Source organism: Perca fluviatilis, chromosome 18 (genome assembly GCF_010015445.1).
Source record: "Perca fluviatilis chromosome 18, GENO_Pfluv_1.0, whole genome shotgun sequence".
Classification (NCBI taxonomy): Eukaryota; Metazoa; Chordata; class Actinopteri; order Perciformes; family Percidae; genus Perca; species Perca fluviatilis.
Window position 1 is genome coordinate 33352351 of NC_053129.1, and position 24458 is coordinate 33376808.

Consider the following 24458-nt stretch of genomic DNA (forward strand, 5'->3'; position numbering starts at 1 on the left):
CAACAAAGATGGAACAGAAGTGAGATGTCTCACTCTGTAGCTAAAACAGAGAGCTCAACACACACAGACACACACACACACACAGACACACACACACACACACACACACACACACACACACACACACACACACACACACACACACACACACACACACACAGACACAGACACACATACACACACACACACACAGACACACAGACACACACACCCAAACGCACACACACACACACACACACACACACACACACACACACACACACACAGAACAAAAAAAAAAAAAAAAAAAAAAAAAAAAAAAAAACCAAACACAACACACACACACACACATATAGTTTAAAGGATACAAGTATAACATGTAAAATAAAACAAGTACAAGTAGGGTAATTATATATATATATATATATATATATATATATATATATATATATATATATATATATATAATAAATAAATATACTGACAAAGGAATCCATTGTTTCTGTTCAAAAGGTTTGATAGTGAGCCAGGTGGAGATAGAAAGAAGGATGAACTGAATGTATTAGAGACAAAGATGGAGATACTTTACTGTTCCTCTGTCACACAGAATGATGATTTCATTCTCCATCATCCCAGCTCCTCCGACTCTTATCTTGTTTTTGCTTTGGTTACAAATTACGTTTTTGATGATGCCAATAAAGCGGCTGTAAATTGAACCGAGAGAGAGAAAAAGAAAAGAGATGAGGGCGCTAAATGAGGCAGAGACTCGGTTTGAATCTGCCAGATAAGAAAGGTGAAAATGTCAGGAGCAGAGCGGTGGAACAAATGAACGAATAAATTCATTTAGGAGTGCTTAGCCGACAGCCAGAGAAAGTAGTCTCTGTGGACTCTTTTCAGTCTCTCTGTGTCGGCACAATCGTGTAACTGCTGAGCAGAAAGGTCTGCTCGTCCTGCCTGAAGCCAATGTCACTTTGTTAAAAACATTCACACCTTTTGTACAAGATGAGGGACAGCCTCCGGCTGCACAGGCTTCAATGCAACATGAAAACAAAGCCCCGAACAGATGGAAATGTTACTCAGCAGGATGCAAAGCATTTCACCAGAACAAACCGTAAACAACGCCACAGGTGCCGCTTTATCATTTCTATTTTAAAGGGTAATTCTGGTTCTTTTCAACCTGGACACTATTTTCCCATGTTTTTTGTGTCTGAGTGACTGATAGGAGCAACATTCTTTGACAATGATCCAGTATTTAGCGTGAATGCTGTAACCGGCAGCCACGGACTGGGCTGCTATGTTTTAAGCCCCCACCCTCGACTTAAAGGCACCTAACCCTGACCCTTGCCTAACCCTAGGCAGCGCTGTGACCGTCGACTTCAAGGCACCTAACCTTAACCCTAACCCTAACCCTAAGACGACGTTGGGGGCTGCAATGTAATCCTATAGGAAAAATGTGCATCGTCACGGCCACTAGAGGGCGCCGCCACTAGAAACCTAAATATAGGTCAGACTGATGCTGGAACAATCTATGGGAGCGTTTTTCGGGGGAACACAGTCTCTCACAGTCTCTTCTATAGGAGATATGTATGAATAAATGCCCCCTTTAAATAACGATAAGACACACAAACAAATGTGCCTCATGTTGTATTGAAAATTCAGAAATGTGAATTCATTCATCAAACAGGTTTAGATCATGGTCTTTAGCACTTTCCTAATTATAATCGTTTTTTGTTCCTCTTCCTGCAGTTTTCTCCGTTCAGTAAGATGATGTTGGCGTCCTGCTCGTACGACTTTACTGTCAGGTAAGAGACACTTTTATCACTTTCTTCTTCTGTGTTTGTATACCTTTTCTGTCCCGATCATGAAGCACTTTGTGAACTTCCACGTCTTTAAAATGAAGAATGCGTCATCGGCCACTTAGCCATCTTGTGTAAAGAGCAAATAGCCCAAATGTCGGTGTTTGGTATTTTAAGCCCTGTCGTCTTCCCGGCAGCGCTTCTTGGAAGGCACTAGGATTAGGCAATGGTTAGGTTTAGGTTAGGGTTAGGTGCCTTGAAGTCGACGGTCGCAGCGCTGCCTTGAAGTCGACGTTGGGGGCTTAAAACACCATCTAGCCCAAATGTCTTAGAAGCGTGCGTGTAAGATAACTTACTCATTAAACATAAATGATCCATGCAAATGAAGGAGGTGTTTGCAGGTTTTAGTTGAATGTGTTTGCTCAAAGTCGTTAGAGAGGGAATACAATAAGCACGACCGAGTTAGAAACCCCCGCGGAGCTCGTTCAGACATTTCTATTGGGGGGGGGGGGAGGAATCAACAAGACACACAAATATTCCTGATATAAATGTTTTTCTACAGAGCTTCATTTCTCAAAGGCAGTGATACATACAGAAGATGATCTTCTGTATGTGAATTACACAGAGAGAGAAGCACTGCATGCTGCCACAGTTTGCTGCTCTGCTGCATTGCAGATTGCTAAGCACACCTGACAACAGTAAAATACGGACTCTTGGTCAGGTGCCTTTGGTGTTGTTATTGACGCTGAAAGTCTCCGTTAGCGTCAGATCTAAGCGCGCTTTATCTAAACGCGCTGGGTCGGGACTATTGGCGTCACTTTTGACCGTAGACTGTTAATATTAATGGACAACACTTCCGGTTCGGCGAAGTACTGCAAATGCGGAAGTGCCTTAAACCTGCTTTCTATCTGACTTCCAGCAGGGGGAGACTCGTGCGGTTGCAAAAGGAGGTTGGTTTCTGTAGAAGTCTATGAGAAAGTGACCCAATTCTCACTTGATTTATGACCTCAGTAAACATTTTCATAATGAGTTTATGGTCTGTCGCTAGTTTTAAGTCTTCTGCAACACAGAATGATGTTAATTTTTTGAATTATGGTCTCGTTGATTTTAAAATCGGTGATAAAGCAGGGGGTGTTTTAGGACCTGGCTATGATGTGATTGCCAGCAAAGGTGTGTAACGTAACGTAGCGTGTAAGGGCTCCTCCCTCACTCATTCCTCTCGTCTAAAATCGTTACATCCGCAACCAGGATGGCCGCGCCCGTAACGGCAAACTCAACGACGGATAGCAGGTCTCCACAAACCAATGGGTGATGTCACACATGCGCTGTCCATTAATATTTACAGTCTATGCTTTTGACGCAGTTAGGTTTAGGACAGTTAGGTTACGGGACAGTTGGGTTTAGGTAAAGAACGGTGTCCCGTTCTTTAGCCAGATAAGAAAGCCAGATAAGAAAGGGTGTGGACCCAACTGTCCCGTTCTTCTTTTCCTAAACCCAACTGTCCTGTTCTTGTCCCGCGTGTCACATAAACGTACCTTTTATAAACCCACCCACAATCTTTTCCTAAACCTAACTGCGTCAAAAGCATAGACTGTAAATATTAATGGACAGCGCATGTGTGACATCACCCATTGGTTTGTGGAGACCTGCTATCTGTCGTTGGGTTTAGGTAAAGAACGGGACAGTTGGGTTTAGGAAAAGAAGAACGGGACAGTTGGGTTTAGGAAAAGAAGAACAGGACAGTTGGGTTTAGGAAAAGAAGAACGGGACAGTTGGGTTTAAATAAAGAAGAACAGGACAGTTGGGTTTAGATAAAGAAGAACAGGACAGTTGGGTTTAGATAAAGAAGAACAGGACAGTTGGGTTTAGATAAAGAAGAACAGGACAGTTGGGTTTAGATAAAGAAGAACAGGACAGTTGGGTTTAGATAAAGAAGAACAGGACAGTTGGGTTTAGATAAAGAAGAACAGGACAGTTGGGTTTAGGAAAAGAAGAACGGGACAGTTGGGTTTAGGTAAAGAAGAACGGGACAGTTGGGTTTAGAATCTAAACCCAACTGTCCCGTTCTTCTTTATCTAAACTTTAGATAAAGAAGAACAGGACAGTTGGGTTTAGGTGAAGAAGAACAGGACAGTTGGGTTTAGGTAAAGAAGAACAGGACAGTTGGGTTTAGGTAAAGAAGAACAGGACAGTTGGGTTTAGATAAAGAAGAACGGGACAGTTGGGTTTAGGAAAAGAAGAACAGGACAGTTGGGTTTAGGAAAAGAAGAACAGGACAGTTGGGTTTAGGAAAAGAAGAACGGGACAGTTGGGTTTAGGTAAAGAAGAACAGGACAGTTGGGTTTAGGTGAAGAAGAACAGGACAGTTGGGTTTAGGTAAAGAAGAACGGGACAGTTGGGTTTAGGTAAAGAAGAACAGGACAGTTGGGTTTAGGTAAAGAAGAACGGGACAGTTGGGTTTAGGTAAAGAAGAACAGGACAGTTGGGTTTAGGTAAAGAAGAACGGGACAGTTGGGTTTAGATAAAGAAGATCAGGACAGTTGGGTTTAGGTGAAGAAGAACAGGACAGTTGGGTTTAGGTAAAGAAGAACAGGACAGTTGGGTTTAGGTGAAGAAGAACAGGACAGTTGGGTTTAGGTAAAGAAGAACAGGACAGTTGGGTTTAGGTAAAGAAGAACAGGACAGTTGGGTTTAGGTAAACATTATTTTCTGCATTGTGGTGAATTTTTTCTTTAATTATGTAAATTAAATTCTGATAGGATTTTGGGGTGGGTTTCACTGGCCAATTTTGATTATTGGGGGGTTGTAACATTTGACTATTTGAAAAGCAACTTTCCTAGAGGTTAAGAGAGTGCAGCGGCGGATGTGGTCTCTCCAGCATGGAGTCGTATTTCTGCTTACATTTCTTTTCTTTCAATTATCAGCCAGAGTCGATGAATGGTGTCATCATAGAAGTAGTAATGAGTGAAGGGAAGGAAGGACACTGTGATAATGTGCGATAAAGTTAACTGGTGTGTGAGAGAGAGAGAGAGAGAGAGAGAGAGAGAGAGAGAGAGAGAGAGAGAAAGAGAGAGAGAGATGAGCAGCAGAGGTTGAGTTAATAAAAAGCTGTAATATCAAGCCAGACTGCCTCTATGGATATGCTACGGATCTATGAGAATATGCGACTTAATAAGTCTTTTCTGTTCTGTCAAACTGCTGACGGGTCTATTTTACCGGTCTGTATGTGTGTGTCAAAGGTTCAATGACAGAGACATACATTCACAGACGGGATTGGATGGACGGATAGATGAATGACTGAGAGAGAGGAGGAAGATCAGGGTGGCCTGCAGTCTCTGAAAAACACTTCAGAGTTCTGGTAAAATCAACCAGTTCTCCGAACCATACAACGATATCGGTCGTTCATTCACCCCTATTATAAGCCTAAATATAGAGACGTAATAGCTGCTTGAACAAACGATCTATGGGAGCGTTTTTCGGGGGGAGGACAGACAGTCCCCAGAGGAATCGGGTCCCGACGTTACCTGAAGTTTCCCATCCTCACATGTAGCACACAACAGAGGAGTGATGCTGAAATAAATGTCAGCCGTTGGATATGTTAAATGTTTGAGAGAGAGAGAGAGAGAGAGAGAGAGAGAGAGAGTGAGAGAGAGAGAGAGTGAGGGAGAGATGGAGAAAGAGGGAGAGAGATGGAGAGGGAGAGTACATTTTCAAAGGGAATGAAGGAGGGCTGAAAGACAAATGTGGTGAGGGCTCTTTGCCAAACCGTGTTTTATTGATCCGCACTTTCATTGGCTCAAATACTCTATGCTGAGTACTGACTTCATTACAGGCTGCCCCAGACACACACACACACACACACACACACACACACACACACACACACAGACAGACAATAATCCTGTAGAAAACAACTCAAAAAACATTTATTTTTGTTTTCCAAGAAGAAACCTGGAGGCTGCAAACGAAATAAAAAAATGGTTGCCGGGCATAAAACTAATGCAACGAAATAATTTAATGACAATTCACTTTTGGGAATCCGTTAATTAGCGGAGGGAGGATTGGTGAATACAAATGCTGTTTCACATTCAACACTTTAGGTTCTGGTCTGAAGGATTAGACCTTAACGTCACTGAACATACTTGAGCATTTAGCAGCTAAAGAGACAGACATTTCCCTCAGGAGTTGGTGAAGAGTAAAAGCAGAATGCACTTCTGTTGATCCAGACTATAGGTAGTCTATATCCACGACAGTCCACTTCCGGGATTGCTCCGGTGCCGCCGGAAAATCCGCCGGATTTCAGTCATTTCGGCCGGCTGTCCGTCCCCTTCCTCTGTCTCTGTGTTGGCGTTCTAACCTCTGGTGGATTTGTGAGGACTATGGTTAACTGCTCCTCAGATCTCTGCAGGGTAAATCCAGACAGCTAGCTAGACTATCTGTCCAATCTGAGTTTTCTGTTGCACGACTAAAACTACTTTTGAACGTACACATGTTCCACCAAAACAAGTTCCTTCCTGAGACTATTTAGCAGAGGCACCGTGGCTCCCCGCCACAAGACGATTGTGATTGGTTTAAAGAAATGCCAATAAACCAGAGCACGTTTTTCTCTCATCCCAGAATGCTTTGTGGACCAGCCAGACCTTCCTCTGCAGCGCTGTGGAGGAAGGTCTGACAATGCGAGACTAGACTAAAGGTGGATACAAACGTCAGGAAACTGTTTGCTTCCACGTTTGCTGAAACGACTGTAAAAGTCTGACGGAACAGCGTCGCAGAGCCGCCTCGGAACAGCGACTCGTCCTCAGCCTTATTTTTCCTCAGAAGATCAGCAGGCTGCGTCGGCGCAGAGGATCTTTTTTAAAGCATTCTTCATACATTATACCATATCTTTAATTTAATCTCACACTCTGTCTTCTCCTTTATTAACTCGGCTTCTGTCCGTTCTCTGAGATAATCCTTAATGCATTAATTACTAACGCAGTTTCAGTGGGGTTACTTCATCTGATCTTATCTTATTAAAACATTGACTGTGTGTGTGTGTGTGTGTGTGTGTGGGTGCATCCATCGTGACTGACTGCAGGAGGCTCTAATCGCCTCATTAACAGAAGCCTACATCGTTAACACATTAGTAATTTCTTCGTCCGTTGATCAGCAGCCTCTCTGCACTTTTTAACTTTTGTTTTTTAACTTTGTGTTTGCGATTATAACTCTAAAATCTAAAATGTCACATGATGTAAAATGCACGATTCAATTATTTTTGGAGCCGACGTGAACGTTTTCAAACGTACAAAGAGACACAAAATGTGTGGGGACATTGCTTTATAGTTTTTTTATTGAAAAACGTCACATATTCAAATTCCCCCCGCAGCCAAACACGCACACCTAAATCTTCCATAAACTTAAAAAGTATTAAGACTTGATGTGAAGTCTTACACATGGGCGTTTCTTTGTTAAGATATGAGGACTTGCTGCCAAATTTCGAAACTAAAACCTGTTGAATGAAGTAAATAAAGGCGTAGTGAATCTGAAATCTGAGCGCCCGCACATCCACCTGTTGCTGTGTTCGTCTTTTTACACCTTCTGCCGTGTAAACTCCGTCATCTCACACACACGCGCACGCACACACACACACACACACACACACCCCTACACACCTACACACCTACACACCTGCTTCTGTCGGCCGTCCTGTGTGTTGAAACACGTGAACAAATACTGATTTAATCCACCTGTACACACACAGAATAATAAGACATGAATGCACATGCAGTCCGGTCATACGCAAATACATCTGAGCACACTACAGCTACGTGTACACACAGAGTTTGGTAATCCTTTCTCAGACCTCATTTCCTCTCTCCACCCACCGCATCCTCTCTTCTTTGCTTGCTTAAAGGAACATGCCGACTTATTCACCGTATTCCCCAGAGTTAGATAAGTCCATACATACCCATCTCATCTCCGTGTGTGTTGTAACTCTGTCTGATGCACCCACCGCTAGCCTAGCTTAGCCCAGATCCTGGAGGTAACCGGCTCCATCTAGCCTAGCTTAGCACAGATCCTGGAGGTAACCGGCTCCATCTAGCCTAGCTTAGCACAGATCCTGGAGGTAACCGGCTCCATCTAGCCTAGCTTAGCACAGATCCTGGAGGTAACCGGCTCCATCTAGCCTAGCTTAGCCCAGATCCTGGAGGTAACCGGCTCCGTCTAGCCTAGCTTAGCACAGATCCTGGAGGTAACCGGCTCCATCTAGCCTAGCTTAGCACAGATCCTGGAGGTAACCGGCTCCATCTAGTCTACTGCTCTCAATAACTGAAAAAATAACGCCAACATTTTCCTATTTACGTGTGTCATGACATGAGTCAGAATAAGTATTTAGTATGAAAGTGAAAATCTGACATCATGTTCTCCTTTTTCTAACAGCTGCTTTGGCCTTTCATGTTTGCGTTAGATAACATGTTATCAGCTCCTCTGCCTCACAGCAGTCGGTGTGTTTGTGTGACTCTAATCAGTCATTTCCCGTTTAAATTAAAAGCATCAATGGCATGAACCTTATCTGTTTTTATGACTTTTGGTTTTGTCCCCATATCCCCTCCCCCTCTTTCTCTCTCTGTTCTCTCTGCCCGTGACTCAATGATTTTTTATAGTAATAGTGAGACCTACGCACAAACAAAGCTGACAGGTGAATGGACGTTTCCACTGAATGAAACACAATAGAAGCTAAATAATTAGCTTGGGAACCACGGACAAAAGACACAAATAACACAGTGTGTTTGTCTAACCGGGGAAGTCATCTGGTCCTAAACACACACACACACACGCACACATGAACGTCATCGAAACCTTTAATCTGAATCACAGTCTGACACAGGTCACGTTTCCTCTTCTGTACATTTAAATCATGGGTGTCAAAGTCAATCTCACTAAGGGCCACACTGGAAAATAGGAATCACTTAAAGGGACAGACATGTTGAGTTTATTCACATGCTTTTTTTTTTTTCTTCGCAAAAAGTGAAACATCCTTTTCTTTATTATTACATGTCTCATATTGTCTTCTCACTTACAGCTTGGTTGACATAAAGCCCCAAAAAAGTATCTTCACGAAAGAAAAAAGCGACAAAAAAGGTAAAAAAAAAAGAAAAACCTGAGAAAAACATCGGACAAAATGTCAGAAAATGTGCCAATAAATGTTGGAAAAAGTGGCAAAAAAAGGCGCCAAAAGCGTCGCCAAATTGACAAAAACTTCAGAAAAAGTGACAAAACGCTGAAAGAGCGATGTATGCAATGTATTGTGGACCTACAGTGCTCAGCATAAGTAGTTGCTAAAGTTGACTAAAAAGAGGGATAAAAACAATCATCTTTTGGAAATTGCTCTTAATGCCTTAATTAAAAAAATGAGGAAAAATCCAACCTTTAAAGGTGCCCTGCCACACGTATTTTATTACTCTGTGGTGATGTCTGAAGTTCTACCAATGGACTCTGTAACATTTTTTACCTACAGATTGGGGTACTTTCCTTAAAATCATCTCTCAATGCAAATCAAACCAGCTATTAGGCTAATTGAATAACAAACATTATTTTAATTAAGGCATTAAGATCATTTTCCAAAAGATGATTTTTGTATTCCTCTTTTTAGTCAACTTTAGCATGGGTGTATTCACTTATGCTTAGCACGTATACATTTATGTATGCGGCCCGGATCAAAATCTGCTAGGGGGCCAGATTTGGCCCGCGGGCCATGAGTTTGACACATGGGATTTAAATGCTGCTGATGTCTTTTGAAAATGTAGATTTTGTCGATTCCTTGATGCTGCATTGTGTCAAAATATTCCAATCTAAAAAGCTGACTCACAGTCGGCAGTAAATAATAGTTGTTGCTCTTTTTATGACGCCAATCAAGGCTTTAGTGGCTCTTAGCTGCAGGATTATTACTGCTGCTCGTTAATGCACTGAATGGGAGCGCTGTGACAGAAATGCATCATTTCTGTAGGCTTTTTTTCTTCTTGCCGCTGCACTTCATTACGCTGCTGACGTTTTGCTCCGCAGTTTGGGTGATGAATGTGTTGGACTTTCACTTTCTTGCATGTATTTGTGAATGAGCGAGCACAGAAACCTCCATTCACTGTGGTCACAAACAGATATTTACACTAAATAAAGACAGAAAAGAGGTATAAGTAAATGTTTTAGAATAGACTTTATTGGGTTACACTTTACTTGAAGGTATCTACATAAGAGTGACATGACACTGTCATAAACATTATAAACAAGTCATAAACATTTATGACTTAATGCTTCTTTTAGTGTCATTCGGTTCTTGTCATGACAAGTTATGGTTAGAGTTAGGGTTCATGTGTTATGACTGTGTCATGTCACTCTTATGTAGATACCTTCAAGTTACCCTCTATTGTCCCCGAGGGGAAATGTGTCTTGGGTATATTGCTGCAACACAAACATGTAGCAGAAAAAAACATTCTACAATCGACTTAAAATCAACATAAAAACATAATCATAAGATCAAAAAAACATTTCAGGACATAAAGGAAGGACACATATGTCTTTACAGACAAGACGACATCTTAAGAAGTGACTGTAAGAATTGAAGTGCGATGTGTAAAAGTGCTGGTGTGTTTGTTGCACTTTGCTCGGTTGTGCTAAGATTTACTATTCGACCTGATCTCACAGAACTCCGTGAAATGAGCACGGCCCCTTAACTCAAAATCTGTGGCAGTTTCACAGAATTGCAAAAGATTCTCCTTAAGTTAAGGAAAAGGTTGTGGGTGGGCTTATGTTTAGGAAAAGAGGGTTAGGTTAGGGTTAGGGGTTACGGTTGGGTTTAGGAAACGTGACACGCGGGACACGATCCCCGGTCTCCTGGGTGAAAGTCCTGTGTTGTTTGACCCATCCCCCAACCAACCTCCCTAACCGGATTTTCGGACTTTCATACTACTCGCTACCATTGTCACTCCTAATGCTACGTCATCTTCTCATTGACTTTACATTGGCATTGTTTTCCGTGGTGGCCACACTGAATTTTCACACATTCTGTGCCACCACCACGTAATGCGCAGTTTGTAAAACAGTTCGTGATCATTTCACGGAATTAAGTGAGACCAGGCTGTACTATTGGAGTTCAGCAGCTCGACAGACGTTGGGATAAACGATAACTTTAGTCTGTTGGTTTTACATCTCGGCACACGGGAATCTTTTCCCTGATGGCAGAAGTTCACATTCAGGAAGGAGAGGGTGTTGAGAGTTACCTGACTGCTTGCTCGTACAGACTATGCATGGACTTGTGCTCTGTTTTCATCGTTTGACTGTCCGCTTTTTTTTTTACTCCCTTCAAGCAGCAACTTAATCACATGTTGAACATGTTAGTCACAAGCACATGAGCATCTCTGTGAGGCTTTAATTCTCAATTCACTCCAAGAGAAAGGGTGGAAAAAGGCGGAGAAAGTTTGCTCTTTTTAAATCCATACCACTAGGACAAAACATGTAAAGTTTGTCCTGAGAGGCATGTTGTTGCCTCAATGCTCACTGGCAGTTTTTAGACATGTTAAACTCAGCTCTAGAGTGCCAGATTAGGGCCTTACTTTCATCATCTTAAGGCCACAGTATACCTAAAATAAAGTGCTCGTTGGATCGTCTACCAGCATCTGAAACCTTCGTTTTAACCCTTGTGTTGTCTTTGAGTCAAATTTGACCCGTTTTCTAAATGTCTATATCAGAAATATGGGTTTCTTTGTTACTACCTAATTGTAATTACCCAAAAATAACACAAATGATTCCATACAGCGCGCTTCACAAGTACGACAAAAGATCAGATCTCTATTTTCATTGAATTTTGGATGTTTTGTTAAGTTTTGTAGCATTTGAAAAAAAAAAAAATCGAAATGTTTCGAAACAGTATCCTGACTGAACGTTGACATATACCTTTCTGTGATTATCCTTCCTTTATTATTAGTCTGAATAATTCATAATTTCTGCTTTTTTAACTCCAGGATTAGGTATAATTTCCTATAAATAAGGTTTATTGGCCATGAATTCCAAAACTAAGTGTAAAACTGATAATAAGTTGGTGTTAGTGGTGTTCATACATGGTAGTGAAAGGAAGTGTAAAACGGTGGGAAAAAGGGGCCAAAAACATTGAAAAAAGTGCCAAAAGGGTCGAAAAAAAGAGACAAAAAACTGTGAAAAGTGAAAATGTTCAGTTTTGACCCGGGAGGACGACAAGTGCATGAGCCAATGGAAGACAGCACAAGGGTTAAGTGTGAAATTGGAGGATAGGTGCATCCGACAATTTTCGGTAATTTTCTGAAACCGACAACTGGACAATCACGGCCACTTTATGCAGCAATTGGCCAAGTCTGTGAAGGTGTAAAAGTAGACATGATTTGAACTGTCTGAAAGTGTGCACTGTTATCCCCATTTGGGTTGATTCTACACAGACAACGAGTTCATGGAGAGAGATAAGGGAGGCAGTGGGATGCAACCCAAAGGAGGCTGTAATGGCAGTTTCTTTGCCCCATCTTTAAGGCTAAAAAACAGATATCTTTTGCTCTCTTTAGGCCTGGCGTCCACACTACTGCAGTGTTTTTGAGCCCCTAAAACTTTAACATTTGGGGCCCTGGGGCAGGCTGTACCTGCTACTGAATCATTTTACTTTTCTTTTCTCACATGCAATGCAAGGCAACTGTATTCATGTAGCATATTTCAGCCACAAGGCAATTCAAAGTTTAATCATGTCAAAGCACTGCCGCATTTTGCCGCACTGAAGCTCACGTTCCCCACCCTGAAGAAGCATCTTCTGGCCAACTTAAAGATTGTTTATTTCTCTAACAGTTTGAGTTCATCAATCGTCACCAAAGTCCAGACACCAATTCACTCTGCTCATTAAGAATGAAACCAGTGTGTGGGGCATTGTCACACACACGTACACCCATCGGGAAATCGAGTGTGAGCAGTGATTTACACTAAGAGCTCATTCAATATATAATATCTCTCAATGCCTGACTCTCCCCAGACACCCATCGCTCAGTGCGTGTGTGTGCGTGTGTGTGCGTGTGTGTGCGTGTGTGTGTGTTTGTGTGTGTGTAATACGGGCCTAATGGAGCCCAATGGGAGCTGCAGTGTTCCCTCTGAAAATGATTTAATTACATTTGCAAAGTGGATGAGTCTGGAGGGAGTGTTTGCTGAGTCAGAGCTTTGGACACATACACACACACACACACACGCACTACTCTGTAAAGACCAGGAAGAGACACAGTCTTTCAATTAGTCTGATTGGCCACTGCTGCCTGACGTCTAGCAGCAGTGTTTTATTGGCCCTCTGTTTCTTTCCACTTCTAATCTCTCTCCGTCTCTTGCTCTCCTTTCTCTTTTGCCTCTCATATATATCTTTATTTTTCTGCATCTCACTCTCTACATTGCTTTCTTTTTTTTGTTTACATCCCTTCCTCTTTACATCTTTAAACTCTTCTCTCTCTGCATATCTCTAACTCATCTTCCTCCCTTCTTTTCTGTGTTGAATCCTACGCGTGCATACCATTTATAATCATGTACAGTGAGGCATCAATCAGTAGACTTAAATTGTGACAAAGTTGTAACAATTCTGATAAGTTGTGTACTGATTTTGCTGTACCATTGTACTCCTCATGCCTTCATCACTTTATGTTTAAGTTAGTTTTCACATTACAGTTAATGTTGTGCCAGTTGTTGTTAATTTCCTTTTATTCATATGTTACCTTGGCAATATAAGCAATGTCTTGTCATGCCAATAAAGCTCTTTAAATTTGAAAAAAATAATTATTGATGAAGCTCTGCATTAATCTTTGTAGAATGAACTAGCTAAGGATCTTTACTTAGGTTGCTTTCACATCTGCCTCATTTAGTCCGTTTAAAACTAACCTGGACCATTTGGGAGGATAGTTGGTTAGGTTGGTTCGGGGCGGTGTGAAAGGTCATCCGAACTCTGCGGCTCAAACAAACTCTGGTTCGCTTAAAAAGAAGGAGTCTCGGTTCTCTTCCAAATGAACTAGAGTTCGTTTCACTTCAGGTGAGAACTAGACTGGCTTTCACCAGACCAAGCTCAATATTTTAAGATTGAGCATTGGTCTGGGGAGTCTGCTCTGTATTTTCTACTGCACAAGAGGTCAGATCAACGGGCATAGTTCCAATGACTCTGTACACAATTGGATAGTCCTTCAACCAATCAGATCAGACCAACGATCTTGGTGACATGGCAGCGACAGCGGCATCAACGGTGATTGCTGCGCTTCTGTGGCCGCCATGTTGAATGTAAACAAGACGCTGCTTGGCCGCTTCTCTATCGCCATCGTGTTAAACCAGCCAATAGCGCGCCAGGTGGATAAGCCAGTTTGTGATTGGTTCCTCGCAGATTTGCAACGGAAGCAGGATAGATAAATGTACAGGTTTACCCAGCCTGAGCTGCAGGGAGGAATCAAATCGCCGGCAGATCGGGCTGGGGTTACCCGGTCTAGGTGAGAACGCGATCCGACCCAAACGCAGAGCATTTATTAGCCTGCAGTTTCAACCTCGCACACAATTTCCAGACTTCTATATGACATAAGGGATGATAACTTTCAGATCCATAACTTCTTCTGAGCACACATCGCTGGTCGTCTGTGTGACATCATCATCTCTCGCTTTCACTCGCTGTCTCAGCTGCTTATTGTTCGCCTTCTCCTAAAATATTAGAAACTCTAAAGCAGAACCAGGAAGCCCGAGACCTTATAAATGTGGTGTTGCTCCATTATATCTGAGAGCAGAAGTGTCGGAAAGTTTCGGATATTCTGTCCAGTAAACAAGCGCCCGTCTCGACTGCGTGACGTGTGGTTCCAGTGTTTGGTGCGTTTGACAAAGTGCGGTTTCAACACAAACCCATCGAGAGACGGTTTAGAACCGAGACGCCCCAACTCAGAGTAGTTTCCTGTATCTGTGTCACGTGGGCTCCGACACGGCCACGCCTCTTTAGGAGACTAGCAGCAGGTCCTGAGTGTGTTGATTGTGACCGATCCTTTCGCCCTGTGTGTGTGTGTGTGTGTGTGTGTGCAGGTTCTGGGACTACAGCAGGAACCAGCCTCTCCTGGACACCGTGGAACATCACTCAGAGTTTGTCTGTGGACTAGACTTCAACCTGCACATCCCCAACCAGGTGACCCACACACACAAAAACTGCTGTTTCTAAATTTAAGTGGACTTTGCAGAGACGCGGTTCTGAGAATAACCACCTTAGCCCAACCCAATGACCCTTGGAGTTTTGTTTTTGGAGGTCCTGGTTTTTGGTTTCAAGCAGGTGATACCCCAACGTTTGTATGCAGTTCTCCGTAAGAAATACACAATAACAAAGCAGTGGTGTTTGTTTTAAATGATTATTTTCCGGCTCACTGAAGCTCTACATGCCCACATAGAAACCAGAAAGCTCCCAGTGAGACTGGGGCCCTCGGTCCATCATTATAGATAAAACTGAATCATTCTTAACATGTAAACATCAGGAGGTCTGCTGCCTGTGGAGATTACACTTCACTAAACATGTCAGAGGAAAAGACACAGGGGAGGACTCTGCCACTGTGACCCAGACCTGGATAGGCCATGGCTGCTTTAGAAATAACTCATAGTTCTTTATGTACTCTGATCTAATACTACTGCAAGTAGTATTAGGCTAACATCCCAAGAAGAAGTAAATGCAGAAGGACATATATTTGAGTAATGCAATATTTGTATTCTTCTAATTTGGTTTCCAGATTTAGGAACTTCTCTTCCTCCCTTTACTCACATCTTTGTCTTCCTGTCGACCGTGTGGGTAACCATCGAAACACCGTGTCCACCAAGGGCGTAACTTTGGGTTCAACATTGGTGTGGGGGGGGGGGGCACATAACAAACACTTCCTGCATTCTGGTGATTTTTTTCTGCAACAATTTGTGCCTTTTCTGCATCAAGCTATGGTGCAAATATCTTCATTTCTGTAAATGAAATTATAATAGGTTTTTTGGGGGGTTGCACTGGACAGTTTTGATCATTGGGGCGGTTGTAAGCCCCCCCCTCCCCCTGTTAGTTAAGCCTATGGTGTCCACATCCGGTTTTCTATCTGTGTGAGTCTTTGCTGTAGCTCTGGAAGTGGGCCCATCTATCAATGTGTCTGCACACGAGCAGGCCGAGGTTAACCCACACACAGCAACACACGGTAACACACGGCAACACACAGCAACACACGGTAACACACAGCAACACACGGTAACACACGGTAACACACAGCAACACACAGCAACACACAGCAACACACGGTAACACACAGCAACACACGGTAACACACGGTAACACACGACAACACACAGCAACACACAGCAACACACGGTAACACACAGCAACACACAGCAACACACGGTAACACACGGCAACACACAGCAACACACGGTAACACACAGCAACACACGGTAACACACGGTAACACACAGCAACACACAGCAACACACAGCAACACACGGTAACACACGGTAACACGCAGGGCTGTCGGGGAGCTGTGTGCTCCGATGTGTCGGGGTAAAGAAGCAGTGATTTGAAAAGGCCACACGTGTCTAATTCGGGTTTTTTTGGCTAATTTGGTCTGGCGGTGTCCCAGAGATGAAAATGTGGTGAGAATGACAGCCAGCAAAGAGATCAGCTTAAGGATTAATGCGTGGGAAATAGTGACAAAAAACATACTAGGAACAACGTTGTGATTGGGAAATGAGTAGGGGGCGGACGTAGATGATTCTGCATCGATGCAGTGACGGACAATAATCCACTCAACACGTTCTCACTCCCATCTCCTAAAATACGGACGCTTGGCCAGGTGCCTTTGTTGTTGTTATTGATGCTAAAAGTCTCCTTTAGTGTCATATAACGCGCTTTATCTAAACACGCTCGGTCGGGACTATTGGCGGGTGGGCTTACGGTTCCGGGAAACGCGGGAATAACGGGACGGTTAAAGAAGAAAGCGACTTTAGGAAACACGCGGGACCTGAAGTCCTGTGTTTGACCCATCAGCCACCCCAACCTGCCTCCTTACGCAGAATTTCATCCTTACACACTACTCGCTAAACCCTGTTTAGCTGCTGCTCTCCCTGGTACGTTGTACAAACATGCTGTAGGGCGCCTTTTTCGTCGCTTCACACGCTGACAGCCACTGTCCAAACCCATTTTATGAGTTCGGAGTAAGAACGGGTTGCTCCACTAGGGCTGCAACTAACGATACATTTCACAGATTAATGTCTGGATTATTTTCTGGATGAATGGATGAGTTGCTGTGTTTCTAAAATATCAGAAAATGGTAAAAAAATGTGGATCACTGTTTCCCAAAAAGCCCAAAATAACGTCTTCAAATGTCTTGTTTTGTCCACAACTCAAAGATATTCATTTTCCTGTCACAGAGGAGAGAAGAGACTAGAACAATATTCACATTTAACAAGCTGACATCACACAATTTTTAAGCTTTTAGATAAAAAATGTATCAAACTGATTCTAAACTTTATGTAAGTTTTCAAGTATGTAAGGAAAAGAAGAAAGGAAGTACGTAGAGAATAGGAAAGGAAATAGGGATGAAAAGAAGAGGAGGGAAGGAAAGGATGGAAGAAAGGAGGCAAGCATGGACAGAAAAGGGAAGGAAGGAAGAATGGTAGGAAAGTAAAGGAAGAATGAATAAGGAAGGACGGAAAAAGGGAAGGAAGGAAAGAAGACAGAAGAAAGGAAGTACATAGGGAAGGAGGAAGAAATGCTGAGAAGGAAGGAAGGAAGGAAAGAAGGATGAAAGAAAGGAGGCGTGCATGGAAAGAAAAGGGAAGGAAGGAAGGAAGAATGGAAGGAAAGTAAAGGAAAAATGAATAAGAAAGGACGGGAAAAGGGAAAGAAGAGGAAGAAAGGAAGTACGTAGGGAAGGAGGAAGAAATGCAGAGAAGGAAGGAAGGATGAAAGGAAGGAGGAGAGAAGAAACTAGAACATATTCACATTTAACTAGCTGACGTCACACAAGTTTCACTATTTTTATAAAAAAGGACTCTAAACTGATTAATCGATTACTAAAAAAGATAGCAATTAATGTAATAGTCGACAACTAATTGATTAATCGATTAATCTTTGCAGCTCTAGTTGTTAATACATACAAAAATTACATAAACCTTTCTGCCTCTACGTGTCACAGCTTTACGTCGACAACATGCTCCTCAGTGTTTCCCACACAGACTAATGTGTGGCGGTCCGCCTGCTCTCCTCCATCTCTCTGTCACTTGTGTCTCGCTCACATACACACACACACACACACACACACAAACACACACACACACACACACACAAACACACACACACACAGCGCCTCCCACCGTGCGGTGTTTGTTTCATCACCTTCCAGGCAGCGCGGAAACGGTTATGTTTAAGGTTACGGTGAGGGTTAGCTGCCTGTAAGGCGACGTTGGGGGCTTAAAACACCATCGAGCCCACCGTGCTCTCAGCGTCTGTCTCCATCAAGGAGAGAAGACGGCTGGCCAAATTCACAAGTTCACCAAAGGTTGGTATCCATCTGGTGAACACCTTCACACAATCACACGTTCACAATCACCGACCCGACTCTCAGCAAACAAGCCATTGCGCCCGCTTTAGAAAGTTCACTAGTCGCAAGTTAGCGGTAAAATGGAGTTCGGTTGTCGAGGTCAAAACACCATATGGAGCAGCTGTGAATCAAATGAACGTATCATAAATAATGTTATGTCATTTTTTTACTCTCACACTGAATGTTGCTGCTTCAATCCAGATCAGTATTGAACGGTATTTTCCGTGACTGAAGAAGGCCCGTGTTGAGGATGAGGAGCCGCTGAACCGGAGGTATCGGTCTGAAACAGAGCTCAACAGTCCCACCAGTGGAATTAGTTATGGTATTAATTAGTTTACAGTATTTTCAGGCTTCAACCAGTGAAAGACAGGGGAGAGAGAGAGATTCGTTAGGCATTGAAGTAGGAGATGAGGACAGCATTCAACTGCGTGCGTCTCTCTCTCTCTCTCTCTCTTCTCTCTCTCTCTCTCTCTCACGGGGGGACACCCACCCACCGCCACGAGTTGCTTCCTAATCTGTGGGAAACACTGCTCCTTTTTATAATAGCTCGCTGGAAAAATCAGAGAGTGAGGACTTTTTCCAGAGCACAGATGAATGACGAGATAGGAAGTGCGTACGTGATAGCGTGCCTCACCAGCCGGAGCTCGAACCCACAACCGCCAAGGTAAACAGTCGGTTTCCCACGGCAACCAATCACAGGGCTCAAGCCTTCCTGACCGAGTTCCCCTCGACAACGTGACGGACAGAGTCGGAGCCGTTTGTGTCTATAGCAGAGAAGTAATGAGCTGTATTGTCCTTGCTGTCGATGTTGGAGACTGTGTGTGTGTGTGTGTGTGTGTGTGTGTGTGTGTGTGTGTGTGTGTGTGTGTGTGTGTGTGTGTGTGTGTGTGTGTGTGTGTGTGTGTGTGTGTGTGTGTGTGTGTGTGTGTGTGCGGGAAGAGGCAACAACAGTAATGAGCTGCATTGTTGTTTTTGTGGTTATCAGACATGTCATTACAGAGAAGCAGGCTGCCCTGCTCTGTGTCTCGACCCACCCGCTCCGTCTTTGCTTTCTCCGTTTCTCTCTGGTTCATTTATTTCAACCTCTCTATATTTTTTTGTCTAAATGTGTGTGCTTGTTTCTTTATTAGGTTTTACTTAATATATACTGTATAATAATAATATATATCCTTTAATTGCCAAGTACATATTTCTGTTTTTACTCCAAACCACAGTCTAAACCTGACCCTACACTGCAGGGGGAAAGTGACGCCGAAGTGAACCCTGCAACGCATTCTCAAGAATGGGTTTGTATGATATCGTACGAAAATGTACGCACAACAATTCATATGATATCCTATGAAATTACAGCAGCCGCTGGCCGGTCACATGACAGTTAAGTGTAGGTGTCCTTAAAGTTAAATTTAGCTGACAAAAGCTGACTGTCACGTGGCGACGACACTGTTAAGTTTATTTTTTTTAAGTTTAAGTGTGTGTGGGAAGAGGCAACAACAGTACATATCTATATGCGAGAAACATAGATTTCCAGCGTGATATCACCAGCGTTCCAAGTGATATGTAACATTAATCCAGCATTTAGCTTGTAAAACAGTAAATATAATAATAAAAAGAGGAATAAATAATATTAAACCAAACATTCAACTAAATATTGCACATTTGATTAATTGTGGTATTCACGATTAGCTAACCGCATTCTTTCAGATCGCGATTTCGATTTGAAAACGATGAATCGTCCAGCCCTAGTGTGTGTGTGTGTGTGTGTGTGTGTGTGTGTGTGTGTGTGTTCCTGCCTGCGTGCGTGCGTCTTAATCCTCATGAAGACAAATCTTGACTAAAAGAATGCTTTTTCGACAACTCCCGACTCACGCAGCAGTGTCTCAAAGGTCAGCTAGTCTCCTCGGTGTCTTTAGCTGCAGACTGTTGGACGTCCCGGTGTTGAAATCCTTTCTAGTGAAATACAGCCACATGATAGGCTGTTTAGCTGTCAGCATTTTAACCTTGTTTAAGCCAGCTACTAGCTAACGGTAGGCTAACACTACCTGCTAAGTTTGATGTAATGTTAACTAGCGTGCAGTGATGACTCTGTTGTCTGTAACGTCTGTTTCGGAGCATCCCAGGGCAGCACAGGCAATTAAATGGCACCTAAATGAGGCCCCCAAATCTGCGTTGTGGTTCAAAACACAGGACTTTCACCCGGGGGACCGGGGTTCGTGTCCCGTGTGTGGCATTTCCTAAAGTGGCTTTCTTCTATTTGTAAAGCCAACCCTGTTCTTCTTTTCCTAAACTCAACCGCAGCTTTCTTCTTGCGATAACAAGTTCTCGCGATAGCACGTTGTTCTCGCGATAGCACGTTGTTCTCGCGATAGCACGTTGTTCTCGCGAGAGCACGTTGTTCTCGCGATAGCACGTTGTTCTCGCGATAGCACGCCAAGTATGCTGTCTACAGCGTAGACATACATGTGGATAGCTCAAAATGCGTACAGATAAAACGCCACTTGGCTTAAGAAAGTTGCCGCGTATGTTTACGAAAAGTCATGATGCCATGTTGCCACAACTGAAAGAAATTCAGTTTCCTGTCACAGAGGAGAAACTAGAACATATTCACATTTAACAAGCTGACATCACAAAAGTTTTGACTCAAATTGATTAATAGATTATCAAAATAGTTGGATTAATTAGATTCATTTACTTATTTAACTTAACGATTCATCCTTTGCAGCTCTGCTTTACTCCCACCAGCTCTGGGTTTTTCTTTTTTTCTGGTCTGCTCTTGTGTTGACTGTCTTCCTCAGATATCTGTGCTAACTAACTAGCTAACTAATCTCCTCTTCTTCTAATCACTTCCTGCCCCCATCACTTACTCTTTTCTTGCTCTCTGTCTATCTCTCCCTCCCTCCCTCATACACTTCCTCTCCGGTGTGGTCTCTGGTCTTATCTAGACATAGCCGCATGGTGATGGATCACCGCAGGCCAAAACACACACACAAATCAGGCATTTGTGTGTGTGTCGTGTGTGTGTGTGAGAGAAATGGATAAGATAAGGTGATAGATCATACAGGACTGCAGGATGACAACCATTCGCAGGTCTGTAGGTTGGATATTTTATTTCATATAACTGCAGCAGTTACATTTGTACTGGTAAGCTGATACATGATGCTAGAGCTGGGTGATTTGGAGAAAAAAAAAATATCACGATATTTTTGACCAAATACATCAATGTCAATAATGTCGAGAGTTGGTAAAGGCAGATAATAGAACAGCTAGAATAATCTGGTAAATTCAGAAAATGACTGTAATGTATTGCAGCCTTAAAAAAACAGGAAAAGACAACACTTGATATCCAATATTATATATTTTCCCAATCTGTTTATTACATTTTCCAACAATGATGACAAAACGATAAACAGTGCAAAGGTGGTCCAAACACGGTATCATGCAAATGTTAAAACAAAGACAGAGCACTATTAAGACAATAAAAAAAGAGAAAAACAAAAATAAGAAAAACAAAGGCTGTGGGCTGGTCTGCTGCTCGTCATGGCATTTCAGTAAGTACATCACTCAGGGATATTTGGAAAATGCCCGTCTCGAAAGTATTGAACGAAGGGGTCTCATATTTTATTGAATTTTCTCAGTGAGCCCCTTAGTATACATCTAATTCTTTCCAATTTGACAAACCCAACAACTTCCCTGCAGAGGTGGTGCCGGAAATTTCCACTGTAATAAGATCATGCGCCTGGCGAGTAGAGTGACAAAAGCTACAAAGCCTTTTTCTGAAGAAGTTAGTGATAGCATGGGTGGAGTCACGCCAAACAATGCTACCATAGCATTTGGATCAACTGCTTTCCCAATGACCTTGGACAATGAACTAATGATTTCTACCCAGTAAAATTTTAGAGAGGAGCAAGACCAAAACATATGGACATGGCTTGCAGGAGCTTGTTGACATCTATCACAAGTTGGGTCAACATCTTTATACATTTTAGAGAGCCTAACTTTGGTAAAGTGAGCACGGTGTATGATTTTACACTGAATCAGTCCATGTTTTTCGCAGATAGATGACTTGTGTACATTATCAAGAACATTGTCCGAGAGTTCCTCAGTGATCCCCTCTCCCAGTTCCTTCACCCAAATGGTCTTAATTGAGTTTAAGGAACCTAAACGCATGGAATGCATTAGAACATAAATATGTGACATCATTCCTCTATGTGCGGGTGTTGGTTTGAGGAAAGGGTCCACTGGCGAGTCAATTGGTAGATTAGAAAATTGAGGGAATCGGTTCCTGACAAAACTGCAGATCTTTAAATACCTGAAGAAATGTTGTTTAGAGAGGGAACATTTCTCAGTTAACTATTGAAATGATGCAAAAGTGTTAATATATAGGTCTTTAAATGTCTTAATACCTAGGTTAAACCAGGTATTAAATGCACCATCTGTTAAGGATGAGGGGAAAGTATGGTTCGCAATTATTGGGGCGGCTGTAGAAAATGTTTGCAGACCAAAGTACCTTCTAAACTGACTCCAAATTCTCAAGGACGATTTAAGAATTGCATTCTTAGTGTAGGGACCAGTAGGGCTCTTAATAGGAGAGTGAGCTAATGCTGAAAGTGACACCGGCCCACAAGAAGCAGCTTCCATTTTAAAGGAGAATTCCGGCCAATTTTTTACGTTAATCTTGATCTTGATCGCAGTACAGTCGATAGAAGAAAAAAAAAAACGCTACTGCCAAGCCTCCTACACGCCAACACCAGATCAATCGCACACAAAATGGATGAGCTACATATACACACAGAACTGCTGTGTGATGATTATCACAGAAGCCTGGCATGAGGACACCTCGTGAGGACCTCTGCCGGTAGCTAGCTCGCCCTGCTACCGGCAGGAATTGAGACAGGGTAGGTGAATTTAAACAATGTCTGAGTTGAAAACGCATCTTGTTGTCACGTGAGGGCCCTGTTCATGTTGCACAGACATATTAATTGCATTTTGTGTGTATTAAGATGCACAAAGGCACTCTAAAACTTGCCCTGACAACTGCCGTTTTAGCTCAGTGGAAGCTCGTAGACGTGGCTGCAGCTACTCCGTGTTGACCGCACCGATTCGGGTCATTATTTTTTTCTATCGACTGTACTCGCATATTTATAGCGATCAAGATTAATGTAAAAATTGGCCGGAATTCTCCTTTAAGCCAAACAGGTGGGGAGCTGTGCGAGCCAAAATGTAGCTAGAAATTCTAATATTGTCTGCCCAGTAATAAAATCCAAAATTAGGTAGTGCCATTCCTCCCAACGCCCTCGGCCTCTGTAAGAACTGCTTGCGTATCCTTGGTGTTTTCCCACCCCAAATGAAACCTAAAATCATGGCATCAATTTTACAAAAAAGGTAAATAGAAGAAAAATGGGTATGCACTGAAATAAATATAAGAATTTAGGGAGGATGTTCATCTTGACAGAGTTAATTCGGGCAGCCAAAGACAGATTACGATATCCAATATTTAAGACGATGTCTAGCCTCATATATCGATGTAGATATTAGGGATGCACCGAATCCAGATTGTTGGAGTTTGGCCGAATACCGAATCAACTGGTTAAGATTCTCCGGCCTAAAAGAACCGGAGCGATCCCGGAAGTGGAATGTTGTGGATATAGACTACATCAGACATAATCTGATGTGGTTTGTTGGGGTTCTTTGTTTGGAAGGAAAACATGCAGATTGTTGGCTCTTTATAAAAGATGGATGGCCATGCTTTACATCATGAGTTTGGTCTGTACACACGTGCATTTCATCATCACCGTATCACCCTTCCCTCCGAACCATCAGGCTTTTGGTTCCGTGCTCCTGATCGGATCTTTGAATCAGCGAGTCAACAAGCTTAATGGCCTTTCCAAGCATGAGTAGGCAAAGTAGTCGTGCAGTGAGTCAGCTGTTGAGGAGAGGAATGCCCTTTTTTAATTAACTTTAACAGCTGGCCGTAATGGAAAGGCACACACAACAGCCAAGACTGCAGCAAAAGCACAAAGAAAGAGAGACAGATAGAGAGAGAGAGACAGAGAGGGACAAAGACACAGAAAGAGACAAAGAGAGACAGAGA

General features: G+C 42.7%; 1 protein-coding gene across 3 annotated transcripts in view; it reads left to right on the top strand.

Moving 5' to 3' along the window:
• The window catches only part of pex7 (peroxisomal biogenesis factor 7), a 58898-nt gene that overhangs the window by 24259 nt on the left and 10181 nt on the right, over positions 1 to 24458 (top strand). Inside the window, exons 9-11 of one of the 3 annotated variants that reach the window (XM_039782540.1) lie at positions 1726 to 1781; positions 14844 to 14943; positions 19585 to 19656. In XM_039782540.1, coding sequence (XP_039638474.1) covers positions 1726 to 1781; positions 14844 to 14943; positions 19585 to 19656 — 228 coding nt within the window. The remainder of the gene's footprint in view (positions 1 to 1725; positions 1782 to 14843; positions 14944 to 19584; positions 19657 to 24458) is intronic. The other 2 variants (XM_039782541.1, XM_039782542.1) reach the window with 2 other exon arrangements.